Source organism: Petaurus breviceps, unplaced genomic scaffold (assembly GCF_028583685.1).
Source record: "Petaurus breviceps papuanus isolate PSGF00001 unplaced genomic scaffold, PetGlider_PUasm1.0 90919, whole genome shotgun sequence".
Classification (NCBI taxonomy): domain Eukaryota; kingdom Metazoa; phylum Chordata; class Mammalia; order Diprotodontia; family Petauridae; genus Petaurus; species Petaurus breviceps.
In genome coordinates, this window is record NW_027187378.1 from 21356224 (window position 1) to 21370008 (window position 13785).

The 13785-nt window shown below is 37.9% G+C and overlaps 1 protein-coding gene across 1 annotated transcript in view; it reads right to left on the reverse strand.

Annotated features, from left to right (window-relative positions):
- FBLN7 (fibulin 7) overlaps positions 1 to 13785 on the reverse strand; it is a 77640-nt gene that overhangs the window by 16839 nt on the left and 47016 nt on the right. The window contains exon 3 of the mRNA XM_069075556.1: positions 7391 to 7561. Coding sequence (XP_068931657.1) covers positions 7391 to 7561 — 171 coding nt within the window. The remainder of the gene's footprint in view (positions 1 to 7390; positions 7562 to 13785) is intronic.

A 13785-nucleotide genomic window follows, 5' to 3' on the forward strand; every position in this document is an offset into this window, starting at 1 on the left:
ATTGCTTACTGTCTTAGGGAGAGGAGAGGGAGAAAATTTGGAGCTCATTTTTTTTAAAAAAGAATGTTAAGGATTGTCTTTATGTGTAATTGTAAAAATTAAATACTATTTTAAAAATTCTCATTTTGGGGAAAGGCAGCAGTTCTAGCCCCATGATTTTATTAGAGTAAGGAACTGAGTGTGGAAAATCCACTCACCAAGGCAGATCAACAACCCTTCTGTAAATTAGTCATTATATGACTTGCAGGATTTAAATCCAAGTCCTTCCTGATCCCATCTTTCCTCTATTCTTTACTCTCTATAAAATTAAAATAGTAATTATTGGAGGGAGCATGATATATCATCACCTGGAGGGAAAATACTTGAATGAATGGAAAAAGAGTCACAAAGAAGTCAGGATAAGTTTGGAAATGAGGAGTCTTGGGGCTTTATACCATACTGATGCCATGTAAGAGAAACAGTGCTGAATTTAGAATCAAGGATCAGGGTTCAAATCCTGACTGCTACACACCACCTTGAGCAGATAATTTAACCTCTCTTGGGCCTCTAAGGTCCATTCTAGTTCTGAATATATGATTCTCTCCTCCTGTCAACATTAGCCTATATGAATTTAAATGGTTGACATAGCCAAGGAAGTCTATTGCTTTACTAGCATTGTTTCATTCATTTGTGTGAACAAGCATTTATCAAGCACCTGCTAATTTAGGTCTAGAGCTCCTCATCCCACTACCTCCTGTTCCGACTCTCTCTGTAGCAATTCAAGTACATTGTCTCCAGGCAATGACCTACCATGCTCTTGTCAAATGGTAACTATTCCATCTCAAAGAAAAGTCAAGAGAAGAGAAGAGGTAAAGAGAGAGGAGGAACAAAGCTCACAAGTCAACAAGCACTTTCTAGGCACCTCCTATGTATTAGGCACTGTTTCTATCCCACTGCTGGGGATAGAAAGAAAGGTGAAGAAACAAAGACCCTGCTTGCAAGAAGCATACAGCCTAATGGGGGAGACAACATGCCAACAACTATGTACAAACAAGATATGTACAGGATAAATTAGGAATAACCTCAGAGGGAAGGAACTAAAATTAAAGAGGATCAGAAAAAGAAAGACAAGAGGGAAAGAGGGAATAAGCATTTATTAGGCACCTATGGTGTTCCAGGCACCATGCTAAAAAATACTTTGCAAATATTATCTCATTTGCTCCTTACTACAACACTGAGTTAGGTGCTATTATTGTTTTTATTTTACAGTTGAAGAAACTGAGGCAGATAGCAATTAAGTGACTCACCCAGAGTCACATGGTTGGTATCTAAGATTGGATTTGAACTCAGTTCTTCCTAATTCTAGGCCAAGTCTCTATCCACTGTGGTACCGGGCTGCTGCTACACAAGGAAAGCTAATATTGGGTATGAGATATCAGTTATCTCATTTAATAACACAGTTGATTCTCATGTTTAACCTTTGTGACTTCAAGGATTCATGTGATTTTGTTAGTATCCTCATTTTTTGTGTTGGCAACTGTACACATTTGCAACTATGCCCAACAGAGAGAAAAATGAAAGGTGAGATGTGAGCAAATCTGTGGAGCAGCTGGTATCCTACTAGGGAATTGAGTGGTTTCCTTCACCTCACCTTTACAAAGAGCTCTCATGTATTTGTTTCATTGTTTGCCTTTAAAACTTTTAAGTTTTGTGTTGCAATTATGCCCCGAAAACAAGGTGTGAGTTCTTTGGTTTCTAATCCCAAGTGTGGAAAGTCAGTGATGTGGCTTAGTGAGAACATAAAGGTGTTAGATAAACTTCATGCAGAAATGTCTGCAGCCACTGTGGACCAGGAAGCCCTCAAGGATCTCAAATTGGGCACAAAGCAGACAACCCTAACTCTAAATTTACTGATGGATCATTTTAAGCTGATCAGTCCTTCACAATCTCCAATGTCATCCACCGGCCTAGGACAGAGTATTAGAGGTGATGTCCAGACCTCACCAGTCTGGCCATCCTTTAACAGCAGGGACTAAGGTCTCAACAACCTCTCTCTTGGTTTTCAGAGAGTGGCCAAGGTAGGGAGGTTTACAGCAATATAGTAACAAAAATTTCACACTGCCATCTGACACAGTGGAAGGTAAGATTCAGGCTAAAAAATATTTTCATTTTAAGAATCTTATTTGCTATACAGTAGTTATGGTACTATATATTTCATGTGTTATAAAAACCAAATATTGTTTGAAATCAATGTGTTTTTTTAAATTGAGAATATTAGCACAAGAAGCCACAGAATTCTAGAGAATTACTAGTAAGAAAAAAATGTTTTGCATGTTAACAATTTTGCGTATTGTACTTTATGGGTTATTTCACGGTTACTGTTAAGAAAAGTACGTATTATCAAAATTAATATTTTGTTTTAAAGAATTATATGCAGAAAAGTGTATTTTCAGCAATCTCTAGTGAAAGATTATAGTTTTTGGTGGTTGCAGGAATCTAATCCCCTATTTCCCATAAGTTCAGTGTATTAACATTTGTATTTTTTACTTTTGTGCCATTTTTTAGGAACATTATTCCTGTGAAAGTTGAAGATTGATAGTCACTTGCATTTATATAGTGCTTTAAGGTATTTAAAGAACTTTATAAATGTTATCTCATTTAATCCTCACAATAGCCCTAGGAAGTAGGTGCTATTATTATCCCTGTTTTAGAGATACGGAACTCAGTTATACCTAAGTGTTACCCTAGAAAAGTGACTTGCCCAGGGTCACACAGCTAGTAGGAGTCCGAGGCCAGATTTGAACTCAAACCTTCTGGCTCCAGTTCTACCCTTCTATCCACTGGGCCACCTAGCTACCTACCTAGAAAAAAAAAAAGATTTTCCCTGTCTATCTGATAATTGGGGGAAGGAGAAATTAGGAGGAGATAATGGAGGGGAGACCTTCCAAGTCAGTGAAAAGTCTAGGAAATCATCTATCAGTCTTAAAACAGACCTTACTGGTGTTCCTGCTTTGTTATTGTGATACCCAGAAAAAAGCTGCCAGTCCAATTTCCATGAACCTCTTGGTCTCAGTGGTGATAGGCAATGATTCGTTTCCTGGTACCAACTGAAAGAACATTCCGCTCCTGTTGGAGTTAATCTGGGTTTGGATTTGAGACATAATGAGATGAACCTTCATCTCCTTAGAAATGGACATCACTAGTCCGCACACATTGCTTTCATCTTCCTATTCCCTGCCCTCATCCTCTTCTACTCTTCCCTCGCCTCTTGCCAAGTCAAGGGTCCCAAGTCAGCCTTATCTAAAGAGCTGAGACTCTCCTACCCATTCCTCCAGAAAAAGATCTCCCTTAGAATTTTACATGAACCCAGTGCTTAGCACTGGGAACATAGTAAATGTTTAATAAAAGCTCATTGATTGAAACATCCTCAGCAGGTGTATACATGGCAATTTCAGAGGTATCATCAAACCATCCTCTCCCATTAAAAAAAAAAACAACACTTGCTTTCTTCATCTTCTCCTGGAGGTCTGAAATTCCTCTAACAGGAAATTTCAGGAACTGTTTGCCATATTGCTGCTTTTTCGCAGATATGCTTTAAAAAATATTCAAAGGAGAAACATATTCACTTAAATTCACACTAACATGTAAATGTGGATATATTTCCTCTCTCCAATACTCCTCATGCCTCCCTTTTCAACTCCCTTTTATGTGTTGGCTTCCTCCATTAGAGTGTACACTCTTTGAGGGAAGGGATTACCTTTCTTTTGCTTGTATACCTATTCCCAGAACTTAGAATAGTGCCTGACAATAAGTGCTTAATAAATCCTTTATCTGTCTAGCTAGCTAGTGATCCATCTAACCATATAGCTCAGATGGCAGGACATGCCTCTGTGTACTCCCTTTCCCTCTCCCATTTTCCATCTCTTGTTCTGGGTTCTGGAAAGGGAATGACCATTGATTGTGCCATGGCTTCACTTACTGTCCCTATGACTTTTCAGTCAAAAACTCCCTTCCTTGGCCACCCGACAACTTTATATTTCTACATCCTCCTCCTTATGAGAATATATACTTACTGAAAGCAACGACTGTCTCACTTTTGTATTTGTTTCTCCAGAACCCAGCAGAGTACCTGACACAGAGTAGATATTTAATATATATGCTTTCTCATAATAATAATAAAGTAGATACATAATAAAAAATTTGCTGAGTTAACGTTTAAAGAAGGAAAGGCATCCTAGGAAAGAGAAAATAAAAGATGCATGGGCTGAGGCTGGGACTAGTGCTAAATTTTAAATGGAATGAAGTAGTGTCATGAGGTTCAACCTGATTTCTTTTGGGTATCTTGGCTTTTCATGTTTTCACAGGGACAACAGCTAGGGCAGCTTTAGGCAGGCTCTAAATTTTACAAACATAGCTTTCAGAGGAACAAGAGGGGAAAATCTGTTGGACATTTAAGATGCCAAATGGCTGCTCTCCATCATGGAGCCAACCTCTGCCCACTAAATTATTTTTAACAGAGTGTAATTATATGTAATTTTCTTCCCTGCCAAGTTGGATCAGTCATATGCTGACAGAGAGGCATCTTTCCAAATAGGTATCTGGGGGCAGGACAAGAGGATGACAGTTTAGTATTTATGTGTCTTGTCAGTTTCTTCAATTACATTGACATTACAGGTTATTAAATTAATTTTGATTAATTTTGAAATTACTTGATTTAACATCACTTTGCTTTCCCCCTGAAGTTCCTGAGCACAGTACTTAGGGTTAACTCAACACAGAAAATGAAATGAAAGTAATAGCTCTTTCTTGGATTCTAGGGCCCCTTTCCTAGAGGCTGCTTAGCAATGAAACCCCTCCCTTCATCCTTCTACTCTCAACCATTAGCCTTAAGAATTAAATTATGAACATAAACACTACCAGAAGAGTGATAGGTAGCCAAATATTGCTGCCTTTTTCCAAACAACAAGAAAAGGAATCAAACAAAATCTCTCCACACCTATGCAGAGACAAGTTATTATCACAAAAACCCTGTGTGTTTTCAAGTGTGGGAAGCTTAAGTAGGACCATGATATTCAAGGAATCTTCTGCTTCCTGTATTATGGGATACTACCCCCTTTCTGATCTTGGACATCAATTTGTGTGCTCCCTACAAATTGTCTATTTGGAACTAGCCCAAGCCATCACGTTCTGCCCATTTGTTTCCAGCTGAGAAATAGATGCTGGCTAGGAGTCCTGCTGGTCTGTTTTGCTCTGTGGGTGAGCAGAAAGGAAGTGTCCTAAGTTGGTCAGTTTTCTAAGTTGGTGACTAGAAAAATTGGCAACTACTGACCCTAGACTAGAAGAATGCAAATCTTACCTAAGAGTGCAATTCTGAAGCTTCTTGTCTGCTCTTAATCTCACTTGAGGAAGAAGGCATTACCTTAAAACAAAGCCATCTACTAACCCACACCATTCCACTGCAACCAGGTGACGCTAACTTCTGCATAGGATCGTTACGTTATATTTTTGTCCTGTACCCTCCTGGCAGTATGGATCACTTCTCAGAACAATGTTTTTAAAGAATTCAAGGAAATACTAGATTAGAGTTAGAGGTTAGAGAAAATGAAGATGTACTTTTTCCCCCACTGAAGTTTATAAATCCCTTCACAGGGTCTGTGGACTCTAGCTTTAGAATCATTGATTTAGATGTAACAAAAACTAAAGTCTGCACCGGATTTTAAAAAAAAGCAAATTCCTAAATTAGGGGCTTCTGTTTATCCCTATATTTGAATTACATCCTTGATTTTAAGTAGATATTTAGGTTTGATTGTGACCATGAATAAATTAAAATGTGTTTTGAATTTCTACATAATTGAATTTCAACTATGTGACTTTTGAAAAGACTTACTCAAGTCAGCTGACACTTTTATAGATGGTACCAGTATTCAAGTGACAAATTACTATACTTCCCAAAAGAAGGATAAATAGAACTTTATTTCACAAATTTACTCCATGTTATTCTTTGTAGCTGCTGTCAACTGGTAGCTGTCTTTAGGTGTCCCATAGACACAAGTATGACCTAAGAATTTAAGATTTGGAAGGGAACTTGCATGCTATCTAATCCAACTCCTACCTGCTGTTTATCTTAAATTTATTTACATATTCTGAGTTGTTTATGAATTATTTGATATAATCAACAGTCATTTGTAACACCTATGTGCCTATCAGTCTCTCTACTACATTTTTTTGTCAGCTACTTTTTTTCAAATTTTATTTTTAATTTGTGAAATAAAACAAGCATTTCCATAATATAGAACAACAAAAAAGACGATTGCATATGAAACAGCAAATCTACTATGTATAATTTGCTATTCTTTTCAAATATACAACAAAATTATCTTGTAATTTTTTTTCTTTCCCCCTCCCTGCCCTAGAGATGGCTGCCTTTAGACACAAATGGGTATATGTATGCAAAATTATTCTATGTATAAATATATATATATATATTTATCAGTTCTTTGTCTGTTGAGATCATATGTAACAAACCCAAATTATCTAAACCTTGTCATACCAAACAGTCACTATGGAAGAAAATTCTCTGCAAATGTTTCTTGATGATAATATTGGCAGACCTAATTGCTGGTCCATTGAAAGCTAAACAGAAGGGCCATCCAAAATGGATACTCCCATTTTGAAGGCAGATTCTCCCTTGTACACTCAGAAAAGAGCGTTCTGTCTCCTTTGAGCATAGGAGAAAAGAAGGAAAAAGCTTTTTCCATTACCCTTTCATATACTCTGCTGGAGTTCTACATTCTCTGCTGAGATTTGCCTGCCTAAAAGATATGTGACAAACTTGTATCACGAGGTCCGGGGAACCATGCCCTCCATCCCAGGGATAATGACCACAGACAGCTGAACTTTCTTTGATGTTTTGTCTTTTTAGTGTGACCTCCTTTAGAGCATGATGGTCTACTTTTTTAAAATTCATATCCCCAGAACTTAGGACAGTGCTTAGCACATAGTAGGTACTTAATAAATGTTTTGTTATTCATTGATTCTTTCACAAACTGGAAATCACAAGAGAATGCTAGCTATGTGGAAACTCCTGTATAGATGCTCCTTGAGGGCTAGGTGGGGAAGGAAGGTAAGGAAAGGAAAAAAGAACAAAGAAATATATACTCCTTTCTCATTCTATCTGCAACCTATGTAAAACACCACAGCTTTTCAGTGGGAGGTTTGAAAATCAAATGAAACATAAGAATTCTATGAGTACCCCAATTACTATTGATTACTACTTTATAATAGTAGGATAGTCACTATACAACTTACCTTTTCTAAAGTCATGTATGAGCTTGTGAGAAGGTACCTCAGGCCCACACAGACACCCCAGCCATGAGAAGATAAAGAACAATAAAAAAGGAACAATAAATACCTTTGCACTCTGGCTTGTCACCTGTCCAATTGCCATTGGGCTGACAGAGAAGACTACTGGGGCCAATCAGCTGGAAGCCAGGATTACAGATGAAATGGACCTCATGCTCCACCAAATACTTGCTGCCAAATTTTTTCCCATTGGGTGGAGCAGTCAGTGAAGGGCAGGAGACTACAAAAGGAACAGAGATGAAATTACTTCAGTGATGATCTGTGCCCTAAGAGAAGGTAGGATAAAACCAGGTCTGAAATTAGTTCTTCAGATTCAAAGGAGGAATGGGAAGGTGGAGTTCTCTCCGCAAAGCCGTGGAAATTGATTTCCAAGTTAATCAGGCAAAACTTTTTTATGGCCTTTCTACATTAAGAAGTCCCAGATAAAATCTCATCTTTCCCACTTCTCACCTGAAAAAGGTGAGATTTTAGGTGGGACTTGAAGGGAACCCTACAGTCTGAGATGAGGAGGGAGAGGAAGTTAAGCATGGTAGAAAGGCAGTAAAAGTATCTCATTCAAGGGATAGCAAGGAGATCAGTGTCACTGAATCACAAAGTATATAGGAGTGGGGAGGGCATAAGGTATAAGAAAACTAGAAAGGTTAGAATTTGAACATCAAACAGAAGATTTTATATTGATCCTGGAGGTGATAGAGGGTCATTGGAGTTTATTAGGTAGGGAGTAGGAAGGAGGGGCAACATGGTCAGACCTGACCTTACTTAGGAAGGGCTCTTTGACAGCCAAGTGGACAAAGATCTCAGAGGCTACATAATCCAACACCCTCGACTGAAGCTCCTGGAATTAAGTGTCAGAAGCAAGATGAAAATTGGGATCTCCGACACTGGAACCAGAGTTCTGACCACTGGAGTGTGCTGCCTCCTCTTCAGCAGATTAGCATAGAGGGGCACCTCAGCCTCTACAATAAATGTTATTCTGCCTTCTCCTTTACCTAATCAGTTCTTTTAAAATAAAATATATCCTCATTAGTGAATCACATCTCACCAAGTCTCAGTAATACCTTGGAGGCAGAATTTATTTTCTTGAATGGAGATCTCTAGTTCAGTTTGCTAATTACTTATATGCTGTGCATTGGTGCACAGGTGTCTTCTGTGAATTATGGGGTCTTCCCCACTGATATTCATCATATCTTATTTCCTATGCTCTCTGATATCTGGTATTGTGGATTTATGTGAACGGTTTTCTCCTTCCCCTCCCATTTTTAATTAAAAGCCCTTTTGATCAGAATCATGTCACTGGATAAATATATTCTTCCTGCCTTTACCCTATCCCTAGCCAAGAGTCCATCACTCCTGTATCTGAAGCCCTGGTCCAGGAATCTAGGCCCTTTTCTCATGTGTCATCTTCTTAATGATTTTCTTCCTTTCCCATATACCTTTCTCTTTTGAGACTCCTACAGTAACTTCAACTGGCAGCCCCAGTGAAAACATTACCTGTATTCCCAAGGTCTTCAGTTTTTTGCCCAGGACTTCATAATCTCTAGACATCCTATCTAGCTCCCTTCTGCTAGTATCGCCCCCAGAAAAATCCCCAGAAGTGAGTATTAAAATTCAGATTTGGCAATCAGAGTAGGTTCAGAGTATCACATATCTAGAAATGAAAGAAACTTAGAGGCTCTATCAGGCCTCAGACACTTAACACAAAAACTAGCTGTGTGACCTTGGGCAAGTCACTTAACCCCAACTGCCTTCTAAAAAGCAAAAAATAAAAAAAAAAGAAACATAGAGGCTCTTTGGTCAAATCTCCTTCATTTTGCAAATGAGGAAATTGAGGTCTAATGGCACCTAAGTGACTGGCCCAAGACCATATTAAGTCTTGGGAAGGTCATTATATCATAGAAGCAGATCCCAGGAAACATAGCTCCCCTCATTGTTCTTATCATGATGATGTCAACAACCCTTAGCAAGGAGTCATCAACCACCCCAAATTATCTCTTTTTCCTCTTTACTCTCTCTCCAAGATGAACCTCTACATGATCCTCATCATTTTGTGGAGCAAGGGGAAATGCTTCCTTATTAGAAAATCTACATCCATCTTCTTTGGGAAGATAGAACTTCTGTACAATTATGTAGTTCTGATGGTTTGGTGTCTTTCCTTTTTTTCTGAGTTCCATTTTTCTTTCTTAAAATTTTTTTTAATTAATTAAGTAATTTTTAGTTTACAACATTTACTTTTATAAGATTTTGAGTTGCAAATTTTCCTCTTCCTTTCCCTCCTCACTCCCCAAGACAGCATGCTTTGATATAGGTTATACATGTACAATCACATTACATATATTTCCACATTAGTCCATGTTGTGGACAAAAGGGGAAAACCACAAGAAAGAAAAAACAAAACAAAACAAAAAAGTTAAAATAGTATGCTTCAATCTGCATTCAAATTCCATAGTTTTTTCTCTGCAATGGATAGTTTTTTTCCATCATGAGTCTTTTGGAATTGTCTTAGATCATTGTGTTGCTGAGAAGAGCTAAGTCTATTAGAGTTAGTCATCGCACAATGTTGGTTACTATGTACAATGTTCTCCTGGTTCTGCTCACTTCACTAAGCATCAGTTCAGGTAAGTCTTTCCAGGTTTTTCTGAAATCCTCCCACTCATCATTTCTTATCGCACGGTATTATTCCATTACATTAATATACCACAACTTGTTCAGTCATTCCCCAATTGATGGGCATCCCTTCAATTTCTAATTCTTGGCCACCACAAAAAGAACTGCTATAAATATTTTTGTACATGTGGGTCCTTTTCTCTTTTTTGTGGTCTCTTTGGGATAAAGTCCTAGTAGTACTGCCAAAATCATAATATGAGTAATAAGTGCACTTGCTGTTATCTTTGGGAATATCTTCTAGAGAAATCCTGCTTTCATCTACATTTCTATGACACATTATCTGTTTCCATTTTACCCCTCAGTTGGCCTTTATGGAAAAGAGGCCTCAAGAATGATTTTTCCATAAAATTTCACTTCTTTCTTTTTTGGGGGAGGGGCATTGTGTGGGAAGCATTCAGGGCTAAGTGACTTGCCAAGGGTCACATGGCTAATAAGTGTCTGAGGCTGAATTTGAACTCACCAGGGCTGGTATTCTATCCACTGCACCATCTAGTTGCCCCAAATTTCGCTTATTTCTGAAAGATTTCAAGCTTTGTAAGTGCATGGTTAATACTGTGTTACTTGATCATTGAACCTTGGAGGAATAAAGGGGTGATCTGAGTGATGGAGCTGAAAAACCACTGACAAGCTAAAAATTACTTTCTTTTCCTCAAAGGGAAAAATAGCAAATGAAGTACTGACACACATTTGAAAAATCCAGAAACATCAAGAGTGGATCCCCTCTGGCATTCTCTGCCAGGTCTTCAGAAGAGAGCAAAGCAGTGAACTGAATGCTCATCCATGGACTCTGGACAATCCCAGAGATAATTTGAGCATGGCAATATTTCTAACCTCTTCAGTAAAAACTGAGGCAAAGAATTCAGTCAGTCTATCAGTCTTCTTCTGCAACATTATTTTCCATTCCCTCTGTCTATTTTTTTTTTTTAGCAATCGGGGGTAAGTAACTTGCTCAAGGTTACAGGGCCAGGTGTTTCTGGGTGGGTGCTAAGTGTCTGAGCTCATATTCAATCCCCAGGTCATCCCGACACTGAGTCAGTGCTCTTACTCGCTGTGCTACCTGGCCGCCACCAAATGGATGCATTTTTGACCTGCACAATCCAGTTGGCTTGTCTGCATTACTCCAATTTGCCAGTTTATCATTATATCTTATCATAACTTTTCACTCCAAGTTTAGCCCCTTTTCAGTCATGAAATCCATCACTGGAATGGGTAGCAAAGACTTGAATAGCAGTGTGTACATCCAAAAAACGATTTTAAAAAATCCTTGATTCCATGAGGTTGGACAATATGAAGTCATGGCACTTGTATCCATCAATTGCTATAGCTTCTGAACATTCATACTGGTAACCATTTGGGGGCTTCATTGTACTTATTTCCAAAGACAAAGTAAGTGCTAAGGGAATTTTGCTTATATTTACTTATAATTAGACCCAAGAGTAACTTGCACCTTTGCCGATCATACAATTGCTAGAGTACACAATGATTGTATTCTCTAACATTTCTGTTTTTGAAAGGAAAAGAACTTAGTCTTGTCAAGCTCTCTAAAGTTCAGATTGCTTGCCTCTGTCTGGTCACTATGACATCAGTAAAATTACTTTTTTCAGCTTAGGGAGAAAAGCCTGTTAAAAAAAATAATTGATTTTAAAAGCCAGAGCATCACAAGATGAGTCATTTCCTCAGGGGGGAAATGCAGTATAATGTACCAGCACCTGTTCATAATTGTGCCAAAGGAAAAAGGGTCCCATTGGCTTTTCTATGCTGTGGGCACAGACTTAACAGTGTATCACTGTTCACAAGGGGCCAAGGGGAAGGGTGGGAATGGAATTGTGACAATTCAACCACAATACTGGGGAAAAAAAGGAACTTGGAAAATGGTGCCATTCTCCCATCCAAAGGGCCTTCTTATTCCCATCCTGGGCCATAGTCCATGATATTGTCATCATGACAGCAGGTCATTGAGTTCAAAGGAATTACTAAAATGGAAATTTAGTCCATTAGTCAAAGGACTGTTGAATCATCAGATAATAGAATTTAGAACTACAAGAGACCTTCAAGATAATTTCATCTGAATGTCTCCCATTTTACATATTATCCTGATTTTTTAAGCACCCAGTATGTTGAGGCCTACACTAAAATCATCCTCTAAAGTCTAAATGGGGTGTGGGGACCTGAAGATTCTGTCACCTATACCAACAGAACTCAAGCACTAGAAGGTCTGAACAGGCCTTTTCTTAGGAAACTCAGTCTTGGGGACAGACTGTATTGTCACACAAGTATAACTACTGTTTTGAATGCCTGTTTTGCTGAGATTATAGATACAATAACTGTCTCTTTAAGATTATTGAAGTCACATGAATTGTTGCAAGAAAAGCAGTTTTTGCTGTCAGTCTCAAAGTGACAGTTGAGTAGATAACTCAATGGGAAGTGCTTCTCTCTATGGAATCAAGGAAAAGGTTGTGTTTGATCTGTGATGCATGAGGATCTGTGAGGTATCTGTGAAGAAGAGAGACAGGAAGGAGGTGAGGAGAAAATTCCTTCTTGTTGTAACTATTTGAACTGGTATTATTAAAAAAATATAAAGAAAACTCTTTGAAGAATCTATGAGGAAGTGACAAATATAACATATTTTAAAAGATTATTTTCTATGATTACTGAGGAGATGAAAGGAAAAAGACTAATCTTTAATAGAAATACTAAGATTCTTTAGAGATTTTTATTAGTATAGGTTAACGAATGAAGTTAAACTGAATTTCCAGACATGTCCACTATTGTTATATTGAGGGTGTGACTCTGATTGTGACATTGGTCATTATCAAAATATTATAAATAGTTGTATATGTCTTTATGCTTGTTATTGCTTTCACCCATTTACAACTTTTCTACATTCAGTAATTTCAATATTTATTCAATTATAGATAAGTACTGTGAAAGGAATTTTCTCCATTTTATTAAATAACTAATAATTAATTAGCTGAGCTGGAGTTCAAGCTGTTAACTGATGAATGAAAAAGATGGTAAGGTTACTAAGAAGAAATTAATTCTCACAACAGACTCCAATTAGAGAACTTGAGAGGACAAATTAAATTATATAATTACGAGTCAAGTGGCAGGCTGAGGTTGGATGGCCTGCAAATGAGTTTGGTCATACCCCAGACCCTATTTAATCCTGCTACAATCAAGGTCAAGTACATTGCTCCTTCATGTCTGCTTTACAAGGACCCCCTCTAGTTAACTTCATAGAGGCTGATCAGGGGAAGTTGAGCCTAAGGAAGATGTTTTTTCAGGTTTTTTTTTTTTTAAGGTTTTTTCAGCTGTGCCATTTCATGAGCATGGAGAACTTCTGATCTCTGAGGTAGAGAGAGTTCCAACAACAAAGTAAGGACCTTTGTATAGTTATGTGCAGGGTACTTCCACAGTTCCAAGGTATTACTATTATTATTATTAATTAAAGTTAATAAAATAACAGATAGCATTTATACAGCACCTATGTTCCAGGCACTGTGCTAAGTACTTTACAAATATTATTTCACTTGACCCTCACAACAATCCTGGGAGGTAGGTGCTATTATTGTCCCCATTTTATAGTTAAGGAAACTGAGGCAAACAGAGGTTATGTGACTTTACTACGGTTACATAGCCAGTAAGTTTCAAAGGATTAGAAGTCATCTAAGGCTACAAATAACTAGAGACATAGAGATAATGAGGTCCAGAGAGGTTAAGTTAGTAATTGGTAGACCAAGAACTTGAAACCGGGCATTTTGACTTTTCCACTAAGCCATG